Here is a 23,055-nt window from a genome sequence, read left to right on the forward strand (position 1 = left end):
CTGCACCCATTCTTTATTGTAAATGTAAAGGACTGAAACACTTACCTGTACATATTCATGTCGAAGTTCTTTGACCCTGACACTGTTCCTCTCAAATGGGACCCTGTACAATTGCTTCACGGTCATGTTATGATTTACCAAGATGCGTCTGATAGTTGTAATGCTTACTCGATTTATGTTGTTGAATACTTGCCTATCTGCAAGTATTTGTTGCTGTAGCTGGTGGAGACGGATTGCATTGTTTGCTCTGACTAGGTTCACTATGGAAAGTTCCTGCTGTTGGGTGAACAGGCGTTGGCGTCTACCCCCAGTGGGTCTTCTAGCCATTCTGTAGAAAAATGCAACCACAAATTGTTCTCGTTTGCTTCTTTTTTACAGTACTGTGTATACTGAACTTTACTGTATTTACCATACACAGTACTGAAACATCTCAACACGTTATCACGGTATGTTTCACAAAACTACCACTTTTGTTGGAAAAGGAGCATTAGCCACCCTGGAATACAATACATGTGATACAGTAATGTGATATGGTACAGTACTGTAAATACTATACAGTCTGAGTAGAGTAGAGAGTTGAAGACATACCTGTTTTCCAGTCGGAATGTCCTTATTATGGATGAAACTGTGAAACGGCTTAGATTAGGATGGACTCTCTGCCCAGCTTCCCTCATAGTCAGGCCATGGTTTATGACATGGTCCACCAAAGGTGCTCTTATGTCATCCGAAATAATGGTCCTTGCGTGGCCTCTTCGACCACGTCCTCCTCTCTCTCTCTGTCTTCCTCTTCCTCTGCCTCTAGCTTTCCCTGCCTTCATGCTTGCAAAGTTCTCAAAATGGCTTAACTGAGGCCTTTTTGTAGCAGGCTGATTGGTGTTCAGTTTTGTAAGTATTTTCAGGTGTGTGTCTACGTCTTTTCAATTAATCAATGTGTGTTGTATTTTGAATAGATGTGGTTTCCCAATAGTACCCTGAGATTTCATTTTTGAACTAAGTGTCTTATGTATGAAATAGTGTGTAGTGTCTAGGAGCAAGTGTGTTACAGAATTGCAACTAAAGTGCAAAGCAGCGCTTTTGTTTAAGGTATGGTTACACTTTGTTTAAAGGGGTCATATAATGCCATTTTTGTACAAGCTAATATGATTCTTTAGGGTCTAAATTAAAAGTTTGTAATATACTTTAATTAAAAATTCTCATTAGTATTGTAAAAAAACACTCATTTTACCTGGTCAAAAACAGCTCTGTTTTCAGCACGCTGTTTAAGTGCATGTGTCTTTAAATGATAATGAGCTTTGCTCACCCCGCCCCTCTGTTCTGTGTGTACACCGTTTTTAATAATAACACAATAACCATAACGCGTTGTTAATTATAAACGTGGGATTATGAATTATATTGAGAACGTCGTAGAAAACATGCCGTGTACCCTGAGTGTAAACAGCTGCATTCATCGTGAAGCGTGCAGCAAGCGATTTGCAAAGATTAATATAAATATTAATATAAAGGTTAATAAAACGTTACACTCACTTCTTCTTCTGGAGGTGCAGCAGGAACACGAATAGTTGGTACCGATCCTTTTTTCAGGAGCAGCTTCTTAGCAAAACCAGCTTTATACTGACCTCGTTTGTAAAGCAGTCTGGTGTGTGAAATGATTCGCGCAAACATGAAAGCATTGACGTTGATCGTGGGGAATATTCCCGCCGAAAACAAACTCAGCCACTGCGTCTTCAGCGGTTTGGATTTAGGAACATCAAAATGACTGCTGTGTTCCTTATTACACCCAAGAACAGAACACCACAATCGCTTAGACGCCATTCTGCTCATAGACAGTGCTCCAGCGTATCAACAATGACCGCGCCAGTCCGCGCGGACTATGACGGGTCTGTGTTGAAACGCTGCTGTCAATCAACAATTTTGTGACGTCACAAGATCGAACGGCTTGATTTGAGACGGGGAAAACATATAAGGAGATTAAAAAAAAAACACTGGATGGATTTTTATCATTTTATGATGGTTGTGTACAGGCACTACCAACACACATTTCAGTACAATCAACTTGTAAAAGTGCATGTACCATTATATGACCCCTTTAAGGTATAGTAACAACATCTTCAAGTTATGTTACTTTGGTTTAAGCATGTGTATAGTGTTCAAGCAACGGGCAACTGTATTATGATAAAAATAGGTTGATGACGAACTTTACATCACACGTAGGGTACTATTGAATAGATGTAGCCTATAATATGGGCTTTAGTATCTCATATTATTTATGTCATAATCATGATTTACCAAAGTATGGTTTTATTTTATTAAATGTTAGAAATGGGTTTCCATATTTGGCGAGAGTTATCTTGAATTTTTATTTTCTCTCTCGCTCTCTATCTGGATCTCTGCCTCTTTATGTCTGTTTTTCATATTATTGATGCTGCTTATAGCATGCTGTGCCTGTTCCCTTTTTCAGTCACTGAACCTTCTCACACCCCTCAGGAAGCAATTCGGCTCCATAACTGTGACCTCATTCCCTTAAATTACAGCTCTGTCCACTGGACCAGGTGCTCCAGAGGTGCATTTGACAGCCTCTCTTTCACAATAGCTCTGCAGGTTTGTAAACAGATGACAGGTCTACAGCCGAAGAGTTGAGAGAGCTGTGAGAACTTGTTCATGTTCAGTGTAGTTTCTCACAGTACACACATTACTGAACCACTGGGGGACTGAATAACCCATGAAGACCCACATTAGGTCAATAAACTGAAGTACAGCCCATGTAAAGCCTTAGATTCACTCACCAATCTATAGATCAGTAGAACTCAACTGGTTTTGCTTCATGAACTAGATTTTGAACAACAGTGTGTGTTGACCACCTAACACAATATCATCACAATACAACTGTTAATCATACAAAATGTCAACAAAATTACATATATAGGCCTACATTAAAACCCCCTTTTCTATTTTCTGTAAGGCTGATTTGGAATGTGTATTGTAAAAAGTGTTACACAAAGGTATACAACAGTCAGCATATATATAGGCTATATAATATAGTATAAATCTATATACATTTAATTTGATAATTAATTTGTTTTTCTCATTATTATTATTATTTTTTTAATATTACTATTTAAGTTTTATGTATTTTTATTTCAATTTTCTTTTATTTCCACTTAGTAATTGTAATGCTTCAACTTAAACCAATTTCAGTTAGTTGCCAATGCAACATTTCTAATTTTCATTTAGTCAGTTTTTCCATCTAATATTTATATTTTGTTTCAGCTTCATTTTGTCATGCTCAGGCTTGAAAGCACCAGAACTGAGGTAAAACTTAAACAGGTAGTTTTGTTTGCAGATATGGCAGTAACACAATGCATAAACAAGAGATGATACTTGAGATCATTAGCAGATTAGACTTGTATTGTTGACTTTGAGTCTTTGTCTTACAGAATCATTGGAACACACACACACACACACGAAGGAACAACGCTGAGACAAGGGATGACTGGAAGATGACTTGGATGACATTATGACTGGAAGATGACTGGAGATTGACTTGGATGAGGTAACTACAGTAGCTAGCGAGGTAATCAGGAACATAAAGTGGGTAAGTAACAAGAAAAGTTGCCTGCAGCATCAGACAAGGCCAGAAGCGGCTGAGGGAGTGTGTGTGTGTTTGTGTGTGTGTATGTGTATGTGTATGTGTTTGTGTGTGCTCTATATAGTGCTGTGTGATGATGAGTGCACATTTCAATGAACAAAAATGTTTTAATAGGTTTAATTATGCCAAATGTACACTGCAAAGGTGGCAAAGAAGCGCTTCTGAAGTGGCAATTAGGTGTCTTTACACAGACTGTTTAATGCTGCTCAGAGGTGGCATAAAGGCATTTACACAACACTTTTAACAGCAAACTGTCATACAAGGGACTGAGGTGGGTCAGAGCAGGCATAATTTTGTCCGGCTTTTATGCTGCATTGCATCTTTACACAGAATTTTAAGCAGCCACAGAGCAGCCTTAACTCAGCTGTGTAAAGATGCATGTAAATATTAGTTTCTGTACTGAGTTATTGAGTTATCCAAAGCACCTTACAATAGAGAAGCGAAGGCAATTTGTTACAAAGCCAACAATATTCATAGTGTACAATGCCAAGTTTATTATAAAGTTAGACTAGGAAACAAGCTAGAGTAGAAGTGGAATGCAATGTGTGTGTGTGTGTGTGTGTGTTTATATGCATGCTTACAAAATTAGAATATAATTGCTGCGTGTTTTGTGGCTCACCAGAGCATGCACTCTGTCCGTAAACTAATTAAACACTGTAAAAAAAAAAAAAAAAAAAAAGATATTATCAAAAAGTCATGACAACATTACTTTAACTCATCAAAATAATTTAAGCAATTGCAAGTTATACGAGATTCAACTCAATTTAACCAGCTTAATATAATTTAAGATTAAATGATTATACAGGCAATTTGATTATACTTAAAAAAGTAATGCAGCAACTGAACTTAAGTTTTTAAGTTGAAATAGGTGATAATGTTTTACAGTGTTGTCATGTTAGTTTCCGCAGAAGACCCTGTAAGTGTTCGAGGTCCATCCAGGCACTAGAGTCCACAGAAAGGACCTCTTGACAGCCATTGGTTAAGGACAGTCATGTGTGTGGGGTGGAGAGTCCTCTGTCAATAACTCTGGACTTTCAGGAAGTTCTCATGGAATAGCTGCTGCTCTGTTACAGAGAGAGAAAGAGAGAGCGGTAGTGTGTGAGGAAGGGGGGCTGCTCACAGAGCTGGGAATGGATATGGCTAACCTTTTTAAACACTTCTTTCGTGAGTACATATTTATAATCTTTTCCTCTTAAGTATATCACTTTTGCTTAACAAAGTTGTTGCCATTGCCCTGCATGTACTGTTGACAAATTAACTTAATCTCCGAAGAAAGAACAATTTCTGCGAGTTTCTTCATACTTGATGAGATTTGTAAGTTATATACTTATGTTGTCAGCCCTGTGTAACTGTCCTTGTGTTTGTCTTGCCTTCTTTGTGGGTAAAGATCAGCTGAAAGTGGGCTGATAAGAGTTTCAAAGACTCTTCAGAAATATTGTTCAGTTTGTGATTATTTTGAATGTGTTTCTCTTCTTTTATATAAAAAAAATATTTGGAGTTTAGTGCTTAATGACGTATTTGGTTTGTGCTCTTGGTTGTAAACCTAGATGAATCACTCATATAATGTTATACGCACAACTGCAAGCTCATTGACATACATTTTAAAGGGCAGTTAAGCTACACCCAGGTACTTCAAATACTTTCTTTTTTCTATAAAATTGGCCATAAGAGAGGGAGGAAATAGCAGCAGGCTCTTCAGGGTAGCTTGGACAGTCTTAAAAAACAAAAATCAAAGCAGAAACCCATGCAGGCCCCCTCAACCTCCTCTACTGTCAACTTGAGCTGCTCTGTGAAGGCGGCCGGAAGCTGTCTAATTCAACGCAGATTTCTAGTGCAGGAAAACAGAAGGATGTGAGGCAATGAATAATTGAGGCCTTTGACTCTGGGTTTCTTTCTCTCTCATTACGTTCTTCTTCCCCTTTGTAACACATTCAGCATTTCAGTGTTTTATTCCCCGCATTACAGTGGACAAGACAGTGGGGTGTCGTGACTTGGCAGAGTGAAGCAAGCGGATCTTGCAGGACAAAAGAACAGTAGCGACGGGACAGAACACTTCAACAAATGAGACTCCTTATTTGCTTTTCTCTTTTTTTGCACTTGTTTTATTTGCTCACTTTTGAATAGCCGGACTTTTCGGGAAAATTCGGGAGAAGAGGGAAAAAACGTCAGGCTTCTCTGATGGCCTCCTGCCAGCTCTCTTTCTTGCTCTCTGTGTCTGCCTCTCTTTCTCTCTCTGTGCATTAGTATGCCTTGGAAGTTCAGAGGGCCTATTGTACCAAACGGAGGCGTGACCGATTCCTGCACAAAGAGAAAATGTCTCAAGTGTCATTTGTGTAATTTTGCATTCAAAAATCTGTTGCGGAAAATTAGCCACAAAACAAAATATATTGTCGGTTGAAATGAGAAAGAAAAGGACAGAGCAGCTGTGAGGTCAAAAGTGAACAGGAACACATGCTAAAGTTCATCACGGGTTTATATTAGTATGGATGCGTGTATTGCGCCACTCTGAGAATTAACGGCGCTACCTTTGCTGACAGTTCTTGGACGCTACATCTGTTTGTGAAGAGGCTATTTGTCTTATGATGTCATTAGTGGAGTGAGCTCAGCCCGAACAGAAACAAAGGCAGGGTGATTTGGCTGCGTTCGCTCGGTTCCTGTCGTGGATATGAGAAAGCAGCTTGCCACGGATCACGTTACATTGATAATCACACTCAGCTTTATCAAAAACCTGAGCTGAGAAAGAGATCTCATTCAATGTTGAGGGCAGATGACAGAAAAAGTAGGTCAATTCAAGATGTTCAGTTGTGTTTCATGGGGAAAAGTATGAAACTGCACAAAAAAGCCACATGCAAACTTTGTCAGACGTATACAAACTCGTTACAAACTCTATATACATTCTCTGTTCAGCTTTTGGGTTGAACTCTGAAGAACTGAAGACTTTATGACAGTCTCAATTATGTTTTAATATATACCTGTGATGCCAAGGTTTTTACTTTAGGAAGAATTCTGCCTTATCTCTGCTTTTGAATGTTTTCCCGCATGTGGAAAACTGGGAAATTGACTGGAAAGCTGAGCTGCCGTTATTCTGGCTGTCAGAGGAAATGAAACAAAAGCAGACAGGACACAGTGCCTCAAGCTCCATCCTTGAGTCACGTCATAAAGACAGTAATGCTTCCATTGCTGTTGCCTGGAATTTCCATTGAAATAAAATTTCAACATTATTGGCTTTTCCACACATCCGCATGATGGTTTTACTTCTCAAAACGGTTGCATCACATTGATCATGATAGTGGTTTATCACTGACAACTTGTTTCCCTCCAATTTTATGCCTGTGACTTTTATGTTTCCATGGTTATTTGGAATACAGCGACTGTTACGGATGAGTTTGGAAAGTTTGATTTTGATGGAGCAGATGAGCTCTGTAATTCCACACATATGAATGAGTTAACTGGATCACGAGGCTGTTTTAGCCTACATTACAATACTCTGCCTTTTTTTTTGTTCTGGTGTTTATTTTACAGGAAGCTCTTCTATCACTCTTCCGTTTTTTCTTCCTGTTGATGTTCATGGATGGGCAAAAATTTGATTTCCTTTTCATTTGGAGGGGACATATTTTTGTTTAGCCATAATAATTTTTTTGGACATTCCAATAAGTTTATAACTCCCATGAATGGATCTTCTTAGTGAATAATAGATCTTTTATTAAAAGTTGATGATTGAGTCTTTAGTAAAGAATAGAATAATTTGTGTTGTTTACATAAAAAAAAAAAAAAAAAAGCCATTTACATACACCACCAATATGTTTCAGCTAAAAGCCTTTTTAAAAGTTTGGGATCATCATGACAATTTTAAATGTAAAATAGAAAAAAAGAAATAATACGTCTGTTATCCAAAGTGCCATTTAATTTATCTAATTATTTTGACTGTTTGAATTAACAGTAGTATTTTTTTCAAATTAAAATTTATTTTTACAACATGTAAAATAGAATTTAAAATGTACCCTATAGCTGCCTTTATAAATTTGAATGTATTTATTTATTTATTTTTTAAATAGAATTGAAAATGTATTCATATATCATTTTACTGGCACTCAAGGCAAAAAAGATAACTTTCTTATTATTAGCACAGTTGAAAATGATTGTGCTACAACGTGTGTAAAATACAATGTCTTTAATTTTAAAGGGTTAGTTCGCCCAAAAATTACAATTCTGTCATTAATTACTCACCCCCTCATGTCGTTCAAAACACATAAGACTTTAGTTCATCTTCGGAACACAAATGATGATTTTTTTAATGGAATCTGAGAGCTTTCTGTCCCTCCATTGACAGCTACGCAACTACCACTTTCAAGCCCCAGAAAGGTATAAGACATCATAAAAGTATGGTGGTTTAACCTCAAATTTAAGAAGCAACGCGAGTGCTATGTCTTGGCCAAAAAAAAAACAAAAAAAAAACTATTTACAAAGTAGGCTATTAACCTCCAACGCGAGTTCACGAGAGCACAATGACGCATGCGTGTTGTGTTAACGCAGGAGCAGACTTTGTTGTTTGAACACGCATGTCTTATGGGTTTTGAGCGATAAGGGTGAGTAATAAATGACAGAATTTTCATTTTGGGGTGAACTATCCCTTTTTTGAAGTCCAATTTTGGTTTCAACAATGGGAAAAAAGAAAGCACATTTCTCTAGAAACTTATCAGCCTCTTGTTCTTCTGAAGACTTTTCTGTGAACTACTCTCTTGAAAGAAGAGAGCAAACTGGATCCAACCAGTACAAAGAGAAGTGGACAGCCCTGCTGCACAACAAGATGAGAAGTACATCAGAGTCTCTAGTTTGAGAAACAGCCCCCCTCACTGGTGCTCAGCTGGCAACTTCATTGAAAAGTACATGTCAAATATCAGTTTCATCAGCAACAGTGAAGAGGAGAAGCCTCTGGGAAGCTGCTGGCCTTAAGGCAGAGTTTCACAGATAAAGTGGAATCTGAAACTTAATAAATAAATAAGAAGGTGTGCTGTTGTGGGAACAATTCGATTGCAAGGCCAGTGAGAAATGCCCTAAAATCTGCAGAAAGCAGATGAAACTTCAGCTGAATATGTTAATTTAATTTAATGCATCCTTGGTGAACAAGTATCAGTTCCTTGAAAAACATAAACTTAGCGATTCCAGCCTTTTAGTACGGTAGTGACATTTTTTTTGCTGCAGAGTTCTGTGTCATTTCCCATCTATATTATGATCCACATTTTTCTGAAAGGAGAAGGAGATGTTGATAGTGCTGGGTGTGTATTTTAGCATTTGTGTAGACACACAGACTCCATGGATTCAGGCCCAGAAATAGTATGTTAAACTGATGTTTCATTGCCAAATCACTAAATTGGAATTTCCCTCTTTTGGGATCAGGGTGTATTTTCCTGATTTGATTTAGTCGTCATGTAAAACAGATTATGCGAGATGGTAAACCTGTCATGTGTCAAAAACATGTCAGTTTGCCAATATTTACATTATTAGCATAATTAGTCTAATTATGTGCAGATATTAAGTCTGGAACACTTGGCTGTCAGCTGGTCTGTGATTGTGCAACAGTAACACTGTTATTGTACCAGTGAACCAAAAGTGGGACAAATTTTCGGATTTTCTGTAAATAAACTTTTATGTGTTTATATGAATGTAATGTACCTCTGTGTAATTTTCCTTATGGTTTTTCCCGCCAGTGATGTCACGGCCCTTAGTGTGAGATCATCAACTTGAAACCCAAATGCTTAACTGTTTTGAATTTAGTAATGATTTTAACCATTTAAGAAAATTCACATGGATAATTGGGATAAAGCGTAACTGTCAGACCTATATTCACTCTGATGTACTAAATTACCATTCAAAATTTTGGGCTCAGTAAGATTTTTTTTTTTTTTTTTTTTAAGAAGTTAATATTTTTATTCTGCAAGGATGCATTAAATTGATAAACATTAAAGACGTTTATAATATTTAAAAAAAAAATCTGTTTAAAAAAAATTCTATTAATCAAAGAATCCTGAAAAAAAATAATAAATAAATATTCAATACATTTGTTACAACATCTGCATATTAGAATGATTTCTGAAGGAAAAATTTGACACTATAGGACTGGAGCAATGATGCTGAAAATTCAGCTTTGCATTACAGGAATAAATTATATTTTAACATATAGAAAATGGTTATTTTAAATTTGAATAATATTTCACAGTATTGCTGTATTTCTGATCAAATTAATGAAGCCTTGGTAAGCATAAGATTTATTTTTTAAAAACATTAAAAAATATCTTACCAACTGCAAACTTTTGAATGGTAGAACATTTTTATTGCTTTTATGAGCTTCGGGTTTAATTTAAAAGGTGTTGAAACAAGAAAAAAGTCTTGTTTAAAGGTGATCATATGTGGCACATTATAAAGATAAATAATGTCAGTTTGCAATTATAAGATACCAATATTCTAGTATCATTAGTTAAGTTTCATAATAGCACTTTTTTTAAAAAACAGTAAAAAAAGCATTGTCCATATGCTCATTAACAGTTTCTATGACTGCAGGGATTGGGAAGGTGAAGCAGAAAGGCTGTGTGCGAGATTTGCCCTCCAGCTCAGAGAAATATGACAGCGATGAGCGACTGTATGACCTCAACCTGCCCGCACTGGTGAAGTTCAACTACACCGCGGAGCGGGAGGACGAGCTCTCTTTGGTGAAGGGCACAAGAGTCATCGTCACGGAGAAGTGCAGCGACGGTTGGTGGCGAGGAACCTATAATGGCCTTTCTGGGTGGTTTCCCTCCAATTATGTCACAGAGGATGTGGACAGGACAATGAGGGATGATTCCACTAGCTCTCTCAAAGATAAACTGGCATCAGTGGGGCACAATAACAACGGCTCTCAGGTTCTGCAGACTGTACAAGCACTTTATCATTTCAGCTCCGGCAATGTCGAGGAGCTGAATTTCAACAAGGATGAACTTATGGATGTGTTGGAGAAACCTGAGAACGACCCTGAATGGTGGAAGTGTAAAAAAGAAAATGGCCAAGTGGGTTTAGTGCCCAAGAACTATGTTACAGTTGTACAGAAAACACACAAAGAACTGGGGAATTCAGGACCACCTACTTCAAACTATGACATTAAGCCCTCTATGGACGGAAAGTTTGGAGGAAAACAATGGTACTATGGGAAACTGACACGGCACCAGGCTGAGATGGTCTTGAACCAGAGGGGTGCGGATGGTGACTTCCTCATCAGAGACAGCGAGTCTACGGTAACTGAATTCAATTGAAACTAATTTATATATTACCAGCTTCTGGTGGTAGAAATTACATTTAGCCTTTTTGCATATTTATTTATTTATTTAAGTACTTTTTATATTTAGTTTGTGCTTTGTTATGATCAAACATTTCATTTTTTACTTTCCAGCCAAACGACTTCTCCATCTCTCTGAAGGCAGTGTACAAGAACAAGCATTTCAAGGTGCAGCTAAAAGATGGACTTTACTGCATTGGTCAGCGCAAGTTCAGCTCCATTGAGGATTTGGTGGAACATTACAAAAAGGCCCCCATTTTTACCAGTGAGCAGGGAGATAAACTGTACCTGATTAAAGCATTAAACTGAGCCTATACAATAGCAACATCTAACTCTGTCATCCATCAGCAACAACATGAAACTATATTGACTGTGCATTGGGAAAGTGTGAAAACTTCTTTGGTTAAATGTAAATGTTAGTGTATTTACAATTGTGTCAGTACTATGTGTTTGCTTTAGCATTGCTCCAATTTGGGATATTCAGCTATTTTAAATGCAAACTCCAGTTAATATCAGATAAGCTATCTTTGTAATTGTACAGTTGTTCCAGTGCAGCAGTCCAAAAAATCACTTCACTTCATTTATGTATGTACTTTCATAGACTTTTTGTGATTATTGAAGACACTTAAAAAGTGGAGAATGAATGAAATATCACTGCAGTCAGGTTTTTTCCTTTACATTTTATTTGTTTAATTTAATATCAAGTCAAGTCAAGTAATATCAAGATCAAGCCCCTCAGAGGACAGTGAGAGAATGGACACAGTAGCCTACCTTTAAACCACATGTGTGATAGCATTTTTACCTGATACATTTGTGTTTGCAGCATTGATTTCATGAATTCTCACGCTATGTTCTTCTTTTTCCCGTGCCAAAACTTTCTCTTCAATCTACATTGGGTTTTTACAGAGGTCAAGACTATATTTACATTTCCTCCCTCGCCCTCCTCCATTTTTTTTACTACTAATTTGTCATTTGTAACGACTTGTAAACTGTGAATGATGCTTCCTTCCACAGTGAACTTTTAGATTTCTTTTACTTATCATTTCTTGATTGATAAGTGTAACATTTAAAAAATAAAGCATAGAACTTTCGTCCTTTTTATTTAATGCCTTCAGTAATTTCATAAAAAAATGTGCTTACAATATACACAAAAATACATACAAGCTACAAAGTCTGTTACTTTTCCAGAGTAACCACAGTAACACAAATATGTTGTCGCTCTTTTACGCTAAATATTTAGAAGCAGGTATTTTTCAATTAATCAGATTTTTTAGAAATGATGATGAAATCTTATTTTGTTTGATTAAAACGCCTAACGCATTAATATATTCAAAAGATTTGTAGTGACGACATTCGGTAGTCTTTGCTGGTTGGTTCACGTGACAGTGACGTGAAGTCTGAATCTGGCGCCGGAAATAAGCGTACAGTTTCAAAACACTCGCGCCACTGACAGGCGTCCCTGAAACCTCAACTTAGGGAATTACATTAAACCCCTATAAGTACTGAAATATTCATTGCTCATGTAGAATTTGGATTTGGATCAGTTTACATACAGCAGTCCTTTATCGTACTGGAGTCTTGATCGGGAGGTGAGTGTGGCCTGCAGCTGAACAGTTTAACCTAATCCTCGAGAGCGTGTTCGCTTGTTATGAACAATTAGCTGCTAATTCTAGTTGGATTAATCAGTTTATTTTTTATATCACTATTAAGTGTCATTATATGCGAGTGTCTTTACATTTGCTTTATTACACATTCGAATGGCGCTTTGTTTTTCTGGTTAGGACCTGACTCAGTGACGTTTCGTGTTTGTGTTGTGATCGCAGACATGCAGTCATCAAACAAATCAACAAGTGCTCACCCTCACAACCCCTCGACCAGCGCCTCGCCGCGATACGGTGAAAAACACCAGCTGTCATGCATTTGTGAAATGAATATGATTAATAATGGTCCCTAGCAAACTATAGTCTAAACTAAAACCTAGTATATCTCTTCTGATTGTGTTGAATCAATTATTGTCACGCCCAACATTAATTATAATGCCTATCACCCAACACCAGCTTTTATAGATTTCATGGATGTCGGCGGCACAGTGACCATATCCCAAGAAATTGCAAATCTAACAGAAGATGGAGGGCAGGACCTGGAGGCAGAGGAGAGTGTTCAGATTGGATCAATTCAAGGCTCAGTTGTTGGTCTGCGCTACTACACTGGAATGGTAGGGATCTTCACGTGTATATATATATATATATATATGTGTGTGTGTGTATATGTATATATATATATATATACACACACATACGTGTGTGTGTGTGTGTGCGCCTACATAGGGTTTTTAAGTACATTGCTACAGGACCGTATTCCACATTTAACTCATCAGAAAAAGCATTTTCCTGTTGCTGTTTAATACTAACATAATATACAAAAATGCAGTATTATTTACTGCAGTACAACATAGTTGTATATCTTCGCCATGAACTGTATTTTCCCGCCATCTGTACCCGCTTAATTCCTCTGCCGCCCTTATCACCTGACAGGAACAGGTAATCTCACACCTGTTCCACCACACACAGTGTATATTGCCCTCTAGTGGTTTTATTATTCAAAACACAGAATAATTCTATTAGGTTCATTCAATCTCGTTTAATAACAGGAATGTTGTGTGATTGTGACGTATGCTGCAGGTCAATAAAGGAGAGATGGTGTCTTTGGTGAGAGAGCCACAGAATCCCTATGACCGAAATGCAGTGATGGTTGCCAATGTGTATGGCAGTCAGGTGGGGCACATCAAGAAAGAGCTGGCAGCCCCAATGGCCTACATTATGGACAACAACTTGGCAAGGGTGGAAGGGTACTGTAGTTTCTTCTTTTCTAAAAATATTTTTGAAGTAATTTGTATTAAATATGCAACTTATTTTTTTATTGCAAATTGATTTTATTGCAACAGATCTCTTTTGTGTTTGATCTCTTAATAGGGTTGTGCCCTTTGGGAATACTAATAAATTCACAATGCCTGTGATCCTCACGTTCTGGGGCAAAGAGGAGAAGCGAGAAGCTGTGCATAATCTGATGACACGCTATGGTTTCAGACTTGGCTCTGACTTGAAAGGTTTTTTTTTTTTTTTACTCACTACTTATTGTATTGATGCCATTATTTATTCACTACTTAATGTTCTTTGGTGAATACATAATGCTTATATGATTGACATTATTTTTTCTTATTCTCTTAGGAGGTGCTACCCAAACATCTTTGCGTAGAGATCTGCATGGATTGTCCTCAAAAATATCTGCCATTCCTTTGACTGTAGAAGAGGTAAATTTCGTCAAGTCACCTTTATTTATATAGCGCTTTGTACAATACAGTTTGTTTTGTAAAAAGATACAATACAGCTTTACAGTGATAACAGGAAAATTATGCAACAACGTTTGTTTCGGTTGTACAGCAGCTCTAGAAGAAAATAGTGTCATTGTCCAGCTTAAGTAAGTTCAGTGTTGATTCATTTCTGTTGTAAATATCAGTAGTTATTAATTTAGCTCATTTATCTATACAGCCACTCTAGATAAAACAGTGATGTCATTGTCCAGCTCAGTTCAGTTATAATACAGTGGTGTCAATGCAGGTAGATTAATAATAATGTTGAATATTAAGTGTCTGTTTTACAGATGTTGGCTATAAGATGTCAAAATAAATTATTATTATTTGTCTAGTATGCTTTAGTATGTTAAAATCTAGATCAGTGGTTCTTAACTTTTGTTGTTGTTGTTTTTTATACTAAACAAACACTAACAAAAATGTCTGTATAATCAAACATTTAAAAAAATTACATAAAAAAAAGACAAATAACCATAATTATTCTTATTACAAGTTTATTTAATGTAGTATGTATCATACTTTTTTCAATGCAGAATTTAGTTTTATCAGGTGCACACCTGTTAATGCCATAATATGGGAAGCTTTTTATATGGTTAGTTGCATTTAGTATTCATTTAGCATTATTTATTATTATTTTAGCGTGCCGTTTATGACCAAACAGTGCTGCAACACACCAGCTGAGAACCACCATAAACCAAACTAAGTTTGTTTAACTTCAATGAAATGGCTAATAATTACATTTTTGTTACATCATATCAGCTGAAAAATGCCTTTGACAAGCTCTTTGATGATTTGATGGAGGATAAAACCAGAGAAATGGAGCCAGCAGAGGTGAGCACAGACTGAAGAACACGGCTGTTTTTTTTACTGTCAATCTCATCCATCAGTCACTTACAGATGTCTCTGTTAATGTCTGTCCGTACAGGCAGTGTTCACTCCTCTACTCCCACATCAAAAGCAGGCGCTCTCATGGATGACCTCTCGTGAAAACAGCAACGATCTGCCCCCGTTCTGGGAGGAGAAGAATGGCCTTTACTTTAACGTTCTCACTAACTTTGCAGTGAAGGAGAGGCCTGAGAAAGTGCTTGGTGGGATTTTGGCTGATGACATGGGGCTGGTGAGCTGATCTTAGACTTGTTCTTTTAGTGCTTAATATAAGCCCTACTAGTGCTCAGAACTTGTATGCTGTGTTTCAGGGCAAAACCCTCACCACCATTGCCTTGATAGTCTCTAATTTCCACAATGGGAAACCCCTGCCACTGGAACAATGTGTAAGACGCAGATGAACATTTCTGTAACAAATAAAGCATGTGTGTAAATGAAGTTTTGTTACTGTGACCTTGCATGTATTGCAGCCAGAATTTAATCATGAACATATTAAAAATACAACTTTTCAGGAAGGATCATCCATGCCTTCTGCTACCAGAAAGAAAGCAGCCTTAAAAGGTAAAAAATGTCACATGTTTTTAAAACAAATTTGTAAAACTGCAATCCATTCTGAAGTGAAGAAGTTACATTTGTTGTAGAATACTGACACACAGATATACACATTTTATATATATTTTTTATTTACAGAGAAAAGTGGAGACCCTGAAGAGACAGGGGAACCAGTGGGGTCGTCTCCATTGAAAAGACTGCATGCTAACAGTGCCACTGCTGACACCATTGATGAAGATGCACCTCAGAAGAAAGGTTAGTTTCTCTTTTAAGTCCTGATGCATGTACAAATGTCTGTGGTTGGTGATATTTATTTATTTATTTATTTATTTATTTATTTATTCATTCATTCTCACCAAGCATCCATTTATTTGATCAGAAATACAGTAAAACAGAAATATTGTGAAATATTACTACAATTTAAAATATTACATATAATTTAAAATGTAATTTATTTCCGTGATAGCAAAGCTGTCCACTCCAGTCTTCAGTGTCACATGATGAATGAAATCATTCTAATATGCTATTTGGTGCTCAAGTAACATATAACTATTCTTATTATTATCAATGTATTATCAATGTTGTTGTGCTGCTATCGTGATCTTTTTTTTTCAGGATTCTTTGATTATAAAGAACTGCATTTGTTTTTGTTTTTTTTGTGTTTTTTAAAAACAATGTAAGAGTCTTTGTCAATTTAATGCATCTTTGCTTCATTCTTTCCAAAAAAGAAGTCTTGCTGACACCAAATTGTTAAATAGTAGTGTGTCACTTTGCATAAAAGTGTTTGCCAAATACATAAACGTAAATGTTAATAAATAATGGTTGATTTTGTTTTTGTATTACACTTATTTGTGTTTCTTATAGCAAAAACCACAAAGAAAACTGCTAAAAAGTCTGCCAACACCAAGAAAGGTATGCTTGCTTCCTGTCCTTTATTTTTCATGTAAACTGAAAGGCAGATTTGTTAGATATATTTTCAGTGTCAACTGACTTTGTTCTCGCTCTCTAATACACAGGAGCGGTTCTGCTGGATGATGTGGACTTCGCTGCCGCTCTGGAGTGCACTTCCTCACAGGCTGTGCCAGCAAAAAAGAGTGCGAAGAAAAGTTCTGGTGGGTGTAACATTAATGACCATTTCTTCCGTTTGTTTATTATGGAATGAGAGAGTTTTACAGGAATCAATCTGCTTTGTGTGGGTTGCAGGCACTGGTAAGGGCCCATCTGGAGCCGGTGGGGGGTCAGGGGCCAGAGCCACTTTGATTTTATGTCCCCTGTCTGTCCTTAGCAACTGGCTGGTGAGTGTTGAAAATCTGTTTTTATGAAAAATGTAAAGAAAATATTTAACTCACTTTGCTTTCATTTGTGCTTCATATGCGTGCAGGACCAGTTTGAGCAACATATTCGAGCTGATGTCACATTAAAAGTGTACCTGTACTACGGTCCTGAGCGCAGCCGATCTGTTGGCCTTCTGTCCGGGCAAGATGTGGTTCTCACAACATACAATGTGCTTTCATCTGATTTTGGGGTGGGTGGATTTAAAACACAGTCCTGCTGTTCTTGCTGCTTAGACATTGTCATTACATGACGCTGCTGAGCCATGCTGGAAGTCACTAAGTTAGATGGTATTTACATTTTGTAAATAGTGCAAAGATAATATTTTTTATTGTGTGAAATAGTAGTTAGATGCTAAGTGTAAATAGAGTTAGATGCTACTTAGTGCAAACAGTGGCAGATGCTATTTACACCTCGGTATTGTATTGTAGGACATTATAAAATGGTATTCTATGCAGTAATAACATATTCAGTGTATTTTTATTAAAATCATTATATCCTTCCATATTGGATCTGCTCCTCAGAAAAAGTGTCCTTGAAGTTCTAGAAAGAGAGCCAAGGTAACAATATGGGCTGCACTCTGATCAAAATATACCAGTCTGTCCGATCAACATGAGGTCACCACATCCAGTTTTATTTATAAGCCTATTAAATACATGTTAGACACTTTATTCCTACTATTGAATACAAATTAGGCACTTTATTTCCACTTTTTGAATATTTTGGTATATGTTTTATTTAAAACAAACGTGCTGATTGGGACTGGAATTTATTCCCGCATCGCAGCAGAGTATGCTGCCCGTCATAAATCAAAGCATGTGACAGACAGTGGTCGTCAGAGAACACCTGAAAGGTGACAGAATGAACGATACTCGTCTGTTTTTGCAGTACACAAACAAAAGCAGCGGCCAGTGTGAAAGCACAATGCTCTGCATATGCACAGCTTCTGTGCTGCCTCCACTCTGCTTGCGCATTCAGTGTGAAGTGGCCGTTACTCTTCACGACACTGTCCCAGTTACTGGCTTCATTTCCTTTGTAATTTTGTGTGGCTAAACTAAACACTAGTTGGTGGAGTTAGTGTAAATAGCCTCTGTCAACAAGACTGGTGTAAGTAGACACTCTAAAAAACTTGGACAAATGGTGAAATAAAAAATTAACTTTGACTCTGCCCGCAGAATAAAGCCAGCAGTCCTCTGCACAAAGTGAACTGGCTGAGGGTGGTGCTGGATGAAGGTCACGTCATCAGAAACCCTAGTGCTCTTCAGAGCAAAGCTGTGCTGGGGCTCCAGTCAGAGCGCAGGTGGATCCTGTCTGGTGCGTTCATTTGCGTTACCTCATCACCTGTGAATATCATCAAAAGGACAGATCATTCATCTTAATGCCTATGAAGTCCACGTCAATCATGCGTGTTTTTACCTTCAGGAACTCCCATTCAGAACTCCCTGAAGGATCTGTACATGCTGCTGTCCTTTTTGAAGCTGAAGCCTTTTGATGTGAAGGAGTGGTGGAACAGAATCATTCAGAGACCTGTGACCATGGGCGACAGATTTGGACTAAAGTATGTTAATAGCTGCGTCCCAAATCACACTTTCAGTGCATTGAATTTAATGAACTTCTCTATCGTATAACCGTTATCAGGAACTTGCAAGCGCTGGTGAAGGGCATCACACTGAGGCGCACCAAGAACAGTAAAGTGTCTGGGCGCGCGGTGGTGCAGTTACCCGAACGGAGAGTGTTTGTGCAGCATGTGACTCTCTCTGAGGAGGAGAGGGAGGAGTATGAACAGGTCAAGAGGGAGGGCAGGAACATCGTCGGCAGGTGGGCACACTTTTGCTACAGATTTAAAGAGCATCAATATTACATAGGTTTAAAGTCCGATAACAGGAACCATTTGTCTTCACAGGTATTTCCAAGAAGGAACGGTCATGACGAACTATGCCGACGTGCTGGCCATCCTGGTCCGTCTGAGGCAGTGCTGCTGTCACCCCAGTCTTGTGAGCAAATACACAGTGGCAGGTATAAATTAGAGTTTAGACAGTCGCTGATTACATTCAATTAAATATCTTTAAATTTAAATAAATTACACTTAATAAATAAAACATACCGTACATTAAAATTAATTTAAAGCTTTAAGTACAATGCCACAGCAGCAGCACCCTAATCAGTTGTGCTGTGAAGAATCAGTTGTCTTTCGGGGAACAAATGTTTTGGATGTGTGTTAGGTGATCTTGGGACCCCCGGTGAGCTGCGGGAGCGTCTCATCAATAAGATCACATTGGTGCTGAACTCTGGCTCGGACGAAGAGTGCGCCATCTGTCTAGACTCCCTGCGGCAGCCTGTCATCACCTACTGCGCTCATGTGTACTGCAGGCCCTGCATCTGTGAGGTCATCCGCTCAGAGAAGGTCAGCATTACTTCAGCATCTCAGAGGTTTGCTGAAGTCTCTTTTATTGGATGTTATTTCTGCATACTGATTGTTCCTGTCTCTCAGGAGCAGGCCAGATGTCCCCTGTGTCGTGCTCAGATCAAGACTAAAGAACTGGTGGAGTATCCTGGAGAGGAAGTGGAGGCTCGATCAGCAACTGGGGGGAATTGGCAATCAAGTTCCAAAGTAACCTTAACATTTATGCATCTTAAGCTGTTTTGGTCAATCTGAAATTGGATGTAGCTCAAAGGGGACTTTACAATTGTGTTTGTTGATATATATATAGTTAACTTGCTACTAAAGCCCTAAGTATACTTCGGCCGTCAGCGGACATCCCAATTTTTGTGTCTGTGCGCGTACAGCAGTGTATGTGTGAGTGACTTGAGCACTTGAAAACAAAGTCCACTACGCATCTTTCAATGCTCACGGCCAAAGGAGTATACTTTATAAGTATACACACTCTACTGTTTTCAAATAATTCATATAAATGTACCAAATCAGCATATTAGAATGATTTCTGAAGAATCATGTGACACTGAAGATGGGAAATTCAGCTTTGCCATCACAGGAATAAATGAAATTTTACTACACATTCAAATAGAAAACAGTTCACAATATTACTCTTAATTGTATTTTTGATCTAATAAACCGCTTTGGTGAGCATAAGACTTATTTTAAAAAAATCTTACCCATCCCAAACTTTTGAACAGTAGTGTAATAATTTCATATAGATTCGGTGGACAAAAAATGGGCATCATTTAGCTTTTTTGGTTAAATATAAATAAATAAGAAGGGAAAATGCTTCAGAAAGGCACACAAAATCACTGTCCTGAGCAAACATTAACACGTCAAGTTTCTTCAGCGATTAAAGAGTCTTTTTTGTTGGTCATATGAGCAGCCATGTTTGAATAAAGTGCTTTTCTTTATGCAGGTTGATGCTTTGATGAGCAACCTGTTGAAGCTTCGTAATGAAGACCCCACTGTGAAGTCTCTTGTGGTCTCTCAGTTTACCAGGTTTCTGGATGTTTTAGAGCTTCCCTTGAGGTACAGTTTTCATTCCTGAGGCTACTAAAAACTAGACTCTACTACATACTGAAAAAAATAGGTAGCCATTAGTGGTTTAGTGTTCTGACGCTGCTGCTGTCTGCAGAGAATATGGATTCTCTTTCACTCGCCTGGATGGCTCAATGAATCAGAAGACCCGAGCAAAGGCCATTCAGGACTTTCAAGACTCCTCTCCAGGAAGCCCCACCATCATGTTACTGTCACTCAAAGCTGGAGGAGTTGGGCTTAATCTAACCGCTGCTTCCCACGTCTTTCTGATGGATCCTGTGAGTTGAAATCCCCAGGATAGTGTCAGCCACTAGGTGGCAGTGATGTCATGGTTTGATTCTGTGTCAATGGATCTATAATGAGGAATGAATAGAGGCTTACACACTCAAAGAGCTCATTTGTTTGTCTTTATTCTACTGTTTGTTCAGGCCTGGAATCCTGCAGCGGAAGACCAGTGTGTTGACAGATGTCATAGATTGGGCCAGAGCAGAGATGTGGTGATCACTAAGGTACAGTCTATGGTTTGTGCCATGGCAAGCACACAGAGGAATGTTAGCGACTGATCCCAGTTGCTATTATTGCACGCCTGACGTTTTTCTCAGTGGTAACAGACAGTGCCGACAAATGCAACAACATGTTAGTGGCTTCCTTATTAGTTCATAACATTGAGGCTAACAATGAGGGCTCCAGATTGACTACAATGGTCACAATTTTGGTTTAAAAAAAATTAAAACAATCAAGAATTCAAACAACTAGTTTTACAGTTGGAGAAGATTGTTACATCTTTAGAGTGTGAACTGAACAAAGGGATGGTTCACCCTAAAGGTCCTTGCACACTGAATCCGAAATTTTAGCATTCGTTTTTTCGTGTCCGTCATTCTGTGGCTCTAAACTGTCAAAACACCATTCAAATGCTTGTTACGGATGCGAAAAACGCAGAAAATCGAACCCGATCCGATTTGTTTGTTTTTTTTGACGGACGAAAGTTTCGGAGGCAGTGTGCAAGTGTGATTGACATTACGTGAGGTTGTATTTATTTTTTAACGTGCGAAAATTTCGGACGCGAATTTCGCACTAAGTGTGCAAGGGCCTTAACATGTATATTGTCATTTCTCTCCCACTCCAAACCTGTATGACTGACTTTCTGCTGCAGAACACAAGAGGATATTTTGAAGAATGTTGGTAACCAAACAGTTTTGCAGACCATTGACTTCCATTGTATAGATGAAAGAAAAAAGAAAAGAAAGAACACCAGAGACATTTCTCTTAGTATCTTCTCTTATGTTCCACAGAAGTAAGTCATACAGGTTTGTAATGACATGAGGGCGAGTAAACATTTCTGTGTGAACAATCCCGGTTATCCTTTTTTTTTTTTTTCAGTATGTGTACTTATAGTGGACTTGTCTAAGAAAGCATTGGTAATATAAGGTAACGACACAGGTTAAGGTTAGGTTCAGGGTTAGTACCTAGTTATTGTAATTGCTATAATAAGTACATAGTATGTACATGTGGAACAGTCTATAAAGTGCAACCACTGTCGCTTTAAGCATGTTCTTTTTTTGTTGCACATACTAATAGACACAGTGAGTGGTCAAGCCTGATTAGACTCATGAACCGGTTCCTTAAATCACTAAAAGATTCCCAACATTTTCTCAAGTGAGTTAGTAGCTTGAATCAGCCCATTCTCTCAATTGATTTTGTTAATGACATTGAACAGTTATTTTTCAGTTATACAAGATTCAAAATGAACCAAGAACCATAAACCAGTTTGAGACTAATGTAATTGTCATTAAATAATTGACTGATATTCATTGGTGTGTAATATGACAGTAAGTAAAATCCACATTCACAACAGAGGTCTGTTGTAATAAAAAAAATAAAGTATCTAGAATTCTGAGGCCAAATTGTAAGTTTGGATTGACAAAAGCTGAGTGACATTTTGCCAATAATCTACAGTCCACTTTCAATCAGACATGAATAAAGTACTAAAGCATCAACTTAAAACAAATTTATACTAAAAACAACTTGAATTTCTAATTTACATAAACTAGAATGATTATCCAGCTATTAGGTAATCAGTGTTTGAGGTCAAGTAAAAAAAAAAAATCACTTTTATTGTCTTCTGTTGTGTTTAGTTTATTGTGAAAGACTCCGTGGAGGAGAACATGGTGAAGATTCAGAAGAAGAAGCAGGAGCTTGTGGAGAAAGCTTTCGGAGGGAAAAACACACAGAACCTTAAACAGGCACGGATAGATGAGATCCGAACCCTCATGGAGATTTAGTTTTACCTAAACTTTACTTCAGTCTGTTCATTTCAGATTATTTACTTTATTAAAAAACAGCACTTTTTTTTACTCTTTTACAAATTGTTCAGTAAGGTTGTTTCCCCCAAATTCACTTTATCTACACAATGTCTGTATGGTTGTTCCAACAATGTTCCTTGCAATAAACACTTAGCAGTCTGTCTTTGTGCATAAACTGGT

The 23,055-nt window shown here is 37.7% G+C and overlaps 2 protein-coding genes across 3 annotated transcripts; both read left to right on the forward strand.

Annotated features, from left to right (window-relative positions):
* Positions 1-4,701: 4,701 nt before the first annotated feature.
* nck1a (NCK adaptor protein 1a) lies at positions 4,702-12,055 on the forward strand. Its single transcript, XM_084410905.1, has 3 exons — positions 4,702-4,810; positions 10,205-10,914; positions 11,070-12,055. The coding sequence occupies exons 1-3, from the start codon at positions 4,777-4,779 to the stop codon at positions 11,262-11,264; spliced, it is 939 nt and encodes a 312-aa protein (XP_084267031.1). The 5' UTR covers positions 4,702-4,776; the 3' UTR covers positions 11,265-12,055.
* Positions 12,056-12,320: 265 nt separating this feature from the next.
* On the forward strand, positions 12,321-23,037 carry hltf (helicase-like transcription factor). Of its 2 annotated transcripts, none has more exons than XM_084410886.1 (25): positions 12,321-12,544; positions 12,737-12,850; positions 13,013-13,170; positions 13,637-13,803; positions 13,928-14,061; positions 14,183-14,265; positions 15,085-15,156; positions 15,251-15,442; positions 15,522-15,596; positions 15,723-15,771; positions 15,901-16,017; positions 16,627-16,674; positions 16,779-16,874; positions 16,966-17,057; positions 17,144-17,287; positions 18,270-18,408; positions 18,517-18,652; positions 18,733-18,912; positions 18,998-19,110; positions 19,317-19,498; positions 19,586-19,705; positions 20,451-20,563; positions 20,670-20,850; positions 21,001-21,081; positions 22,708-23,037. In XM_084410886.1, exons 2-25 carry the CDS (start codon positions 12,781-12,783, stop codon positions 22,852-22,854), a joined length of 2,889 nt encoding a protein of 962 aa, XP_084267012.1. In that variant the 5' UTR covers positions 12,321-12,544; positions 12,737-12,780; the 3' UTR covers positions 22,855-23,037. The 2 variants fall into 2 exon arrangements, with proteins under 2 accessions (XP_084267012.1, XP_084267013.1); XM_084410887.1 differs by having other exon boundaries at positions 12,364-12,544; positions 12,779-12,850.
* Positions 23,038-23,055: the final 18 nt, after the last annotated feature.

This window comes from Rutilus rutilus (assembly GCF_951802725.1).
Source record: "Rutilus rutilus genome assembly, chromosome: 6".
NCBI lineage: Eukaryota > Metazoa > Chordata > Actinopteri > Cypriniformes > Leuciscidae > Rutilus > Rutilus rutilus.

Bases quoted from the DNA above. Each gene is read 5' to 3' on its own strand.
- nck1a (XM_084410905.1), top strand. From the start codon at position 4,777: ATGGATATGGCTAACCTTTTTAAACACTTCTTTC. The intron at 4,811-10,204 runs GTGAGTACATAT...CTATGACTGCAG, and splicing joins CCTTTTTAAACACTTCTTTC to GGATTGGGAAGGTGAAGCAG. The intron at 10,915-11,069 runs GTAACTGAATTC...TTTACTTTCCAG, and splicing joins TCAGAGACAGCGAGTCTACG to CCAAACGACTTCTCCATCTC.
- hltf (XM_084410886.1), top strand. From the start codon at position 12,781: ATGCAGTCATCAAACAAATCAACAAGTGCTCACCCTCACAACCCCTCG. The intron at 16,875-16,965 runs GTGGGTGTAACA...TGTGGGTTGCAG, and splicing joins GAGTGCGAAGAAAAGTTCTG to GCACTGGTAAGGGCCCATCT. The intron at 17,288-18,269 runs GTGGGTGGATTT...CTCTGCCCGCAG, and splicing joins TGCTTTCATCTGATTTTGGG to AATAAAGCCAGCAGTCCTCT.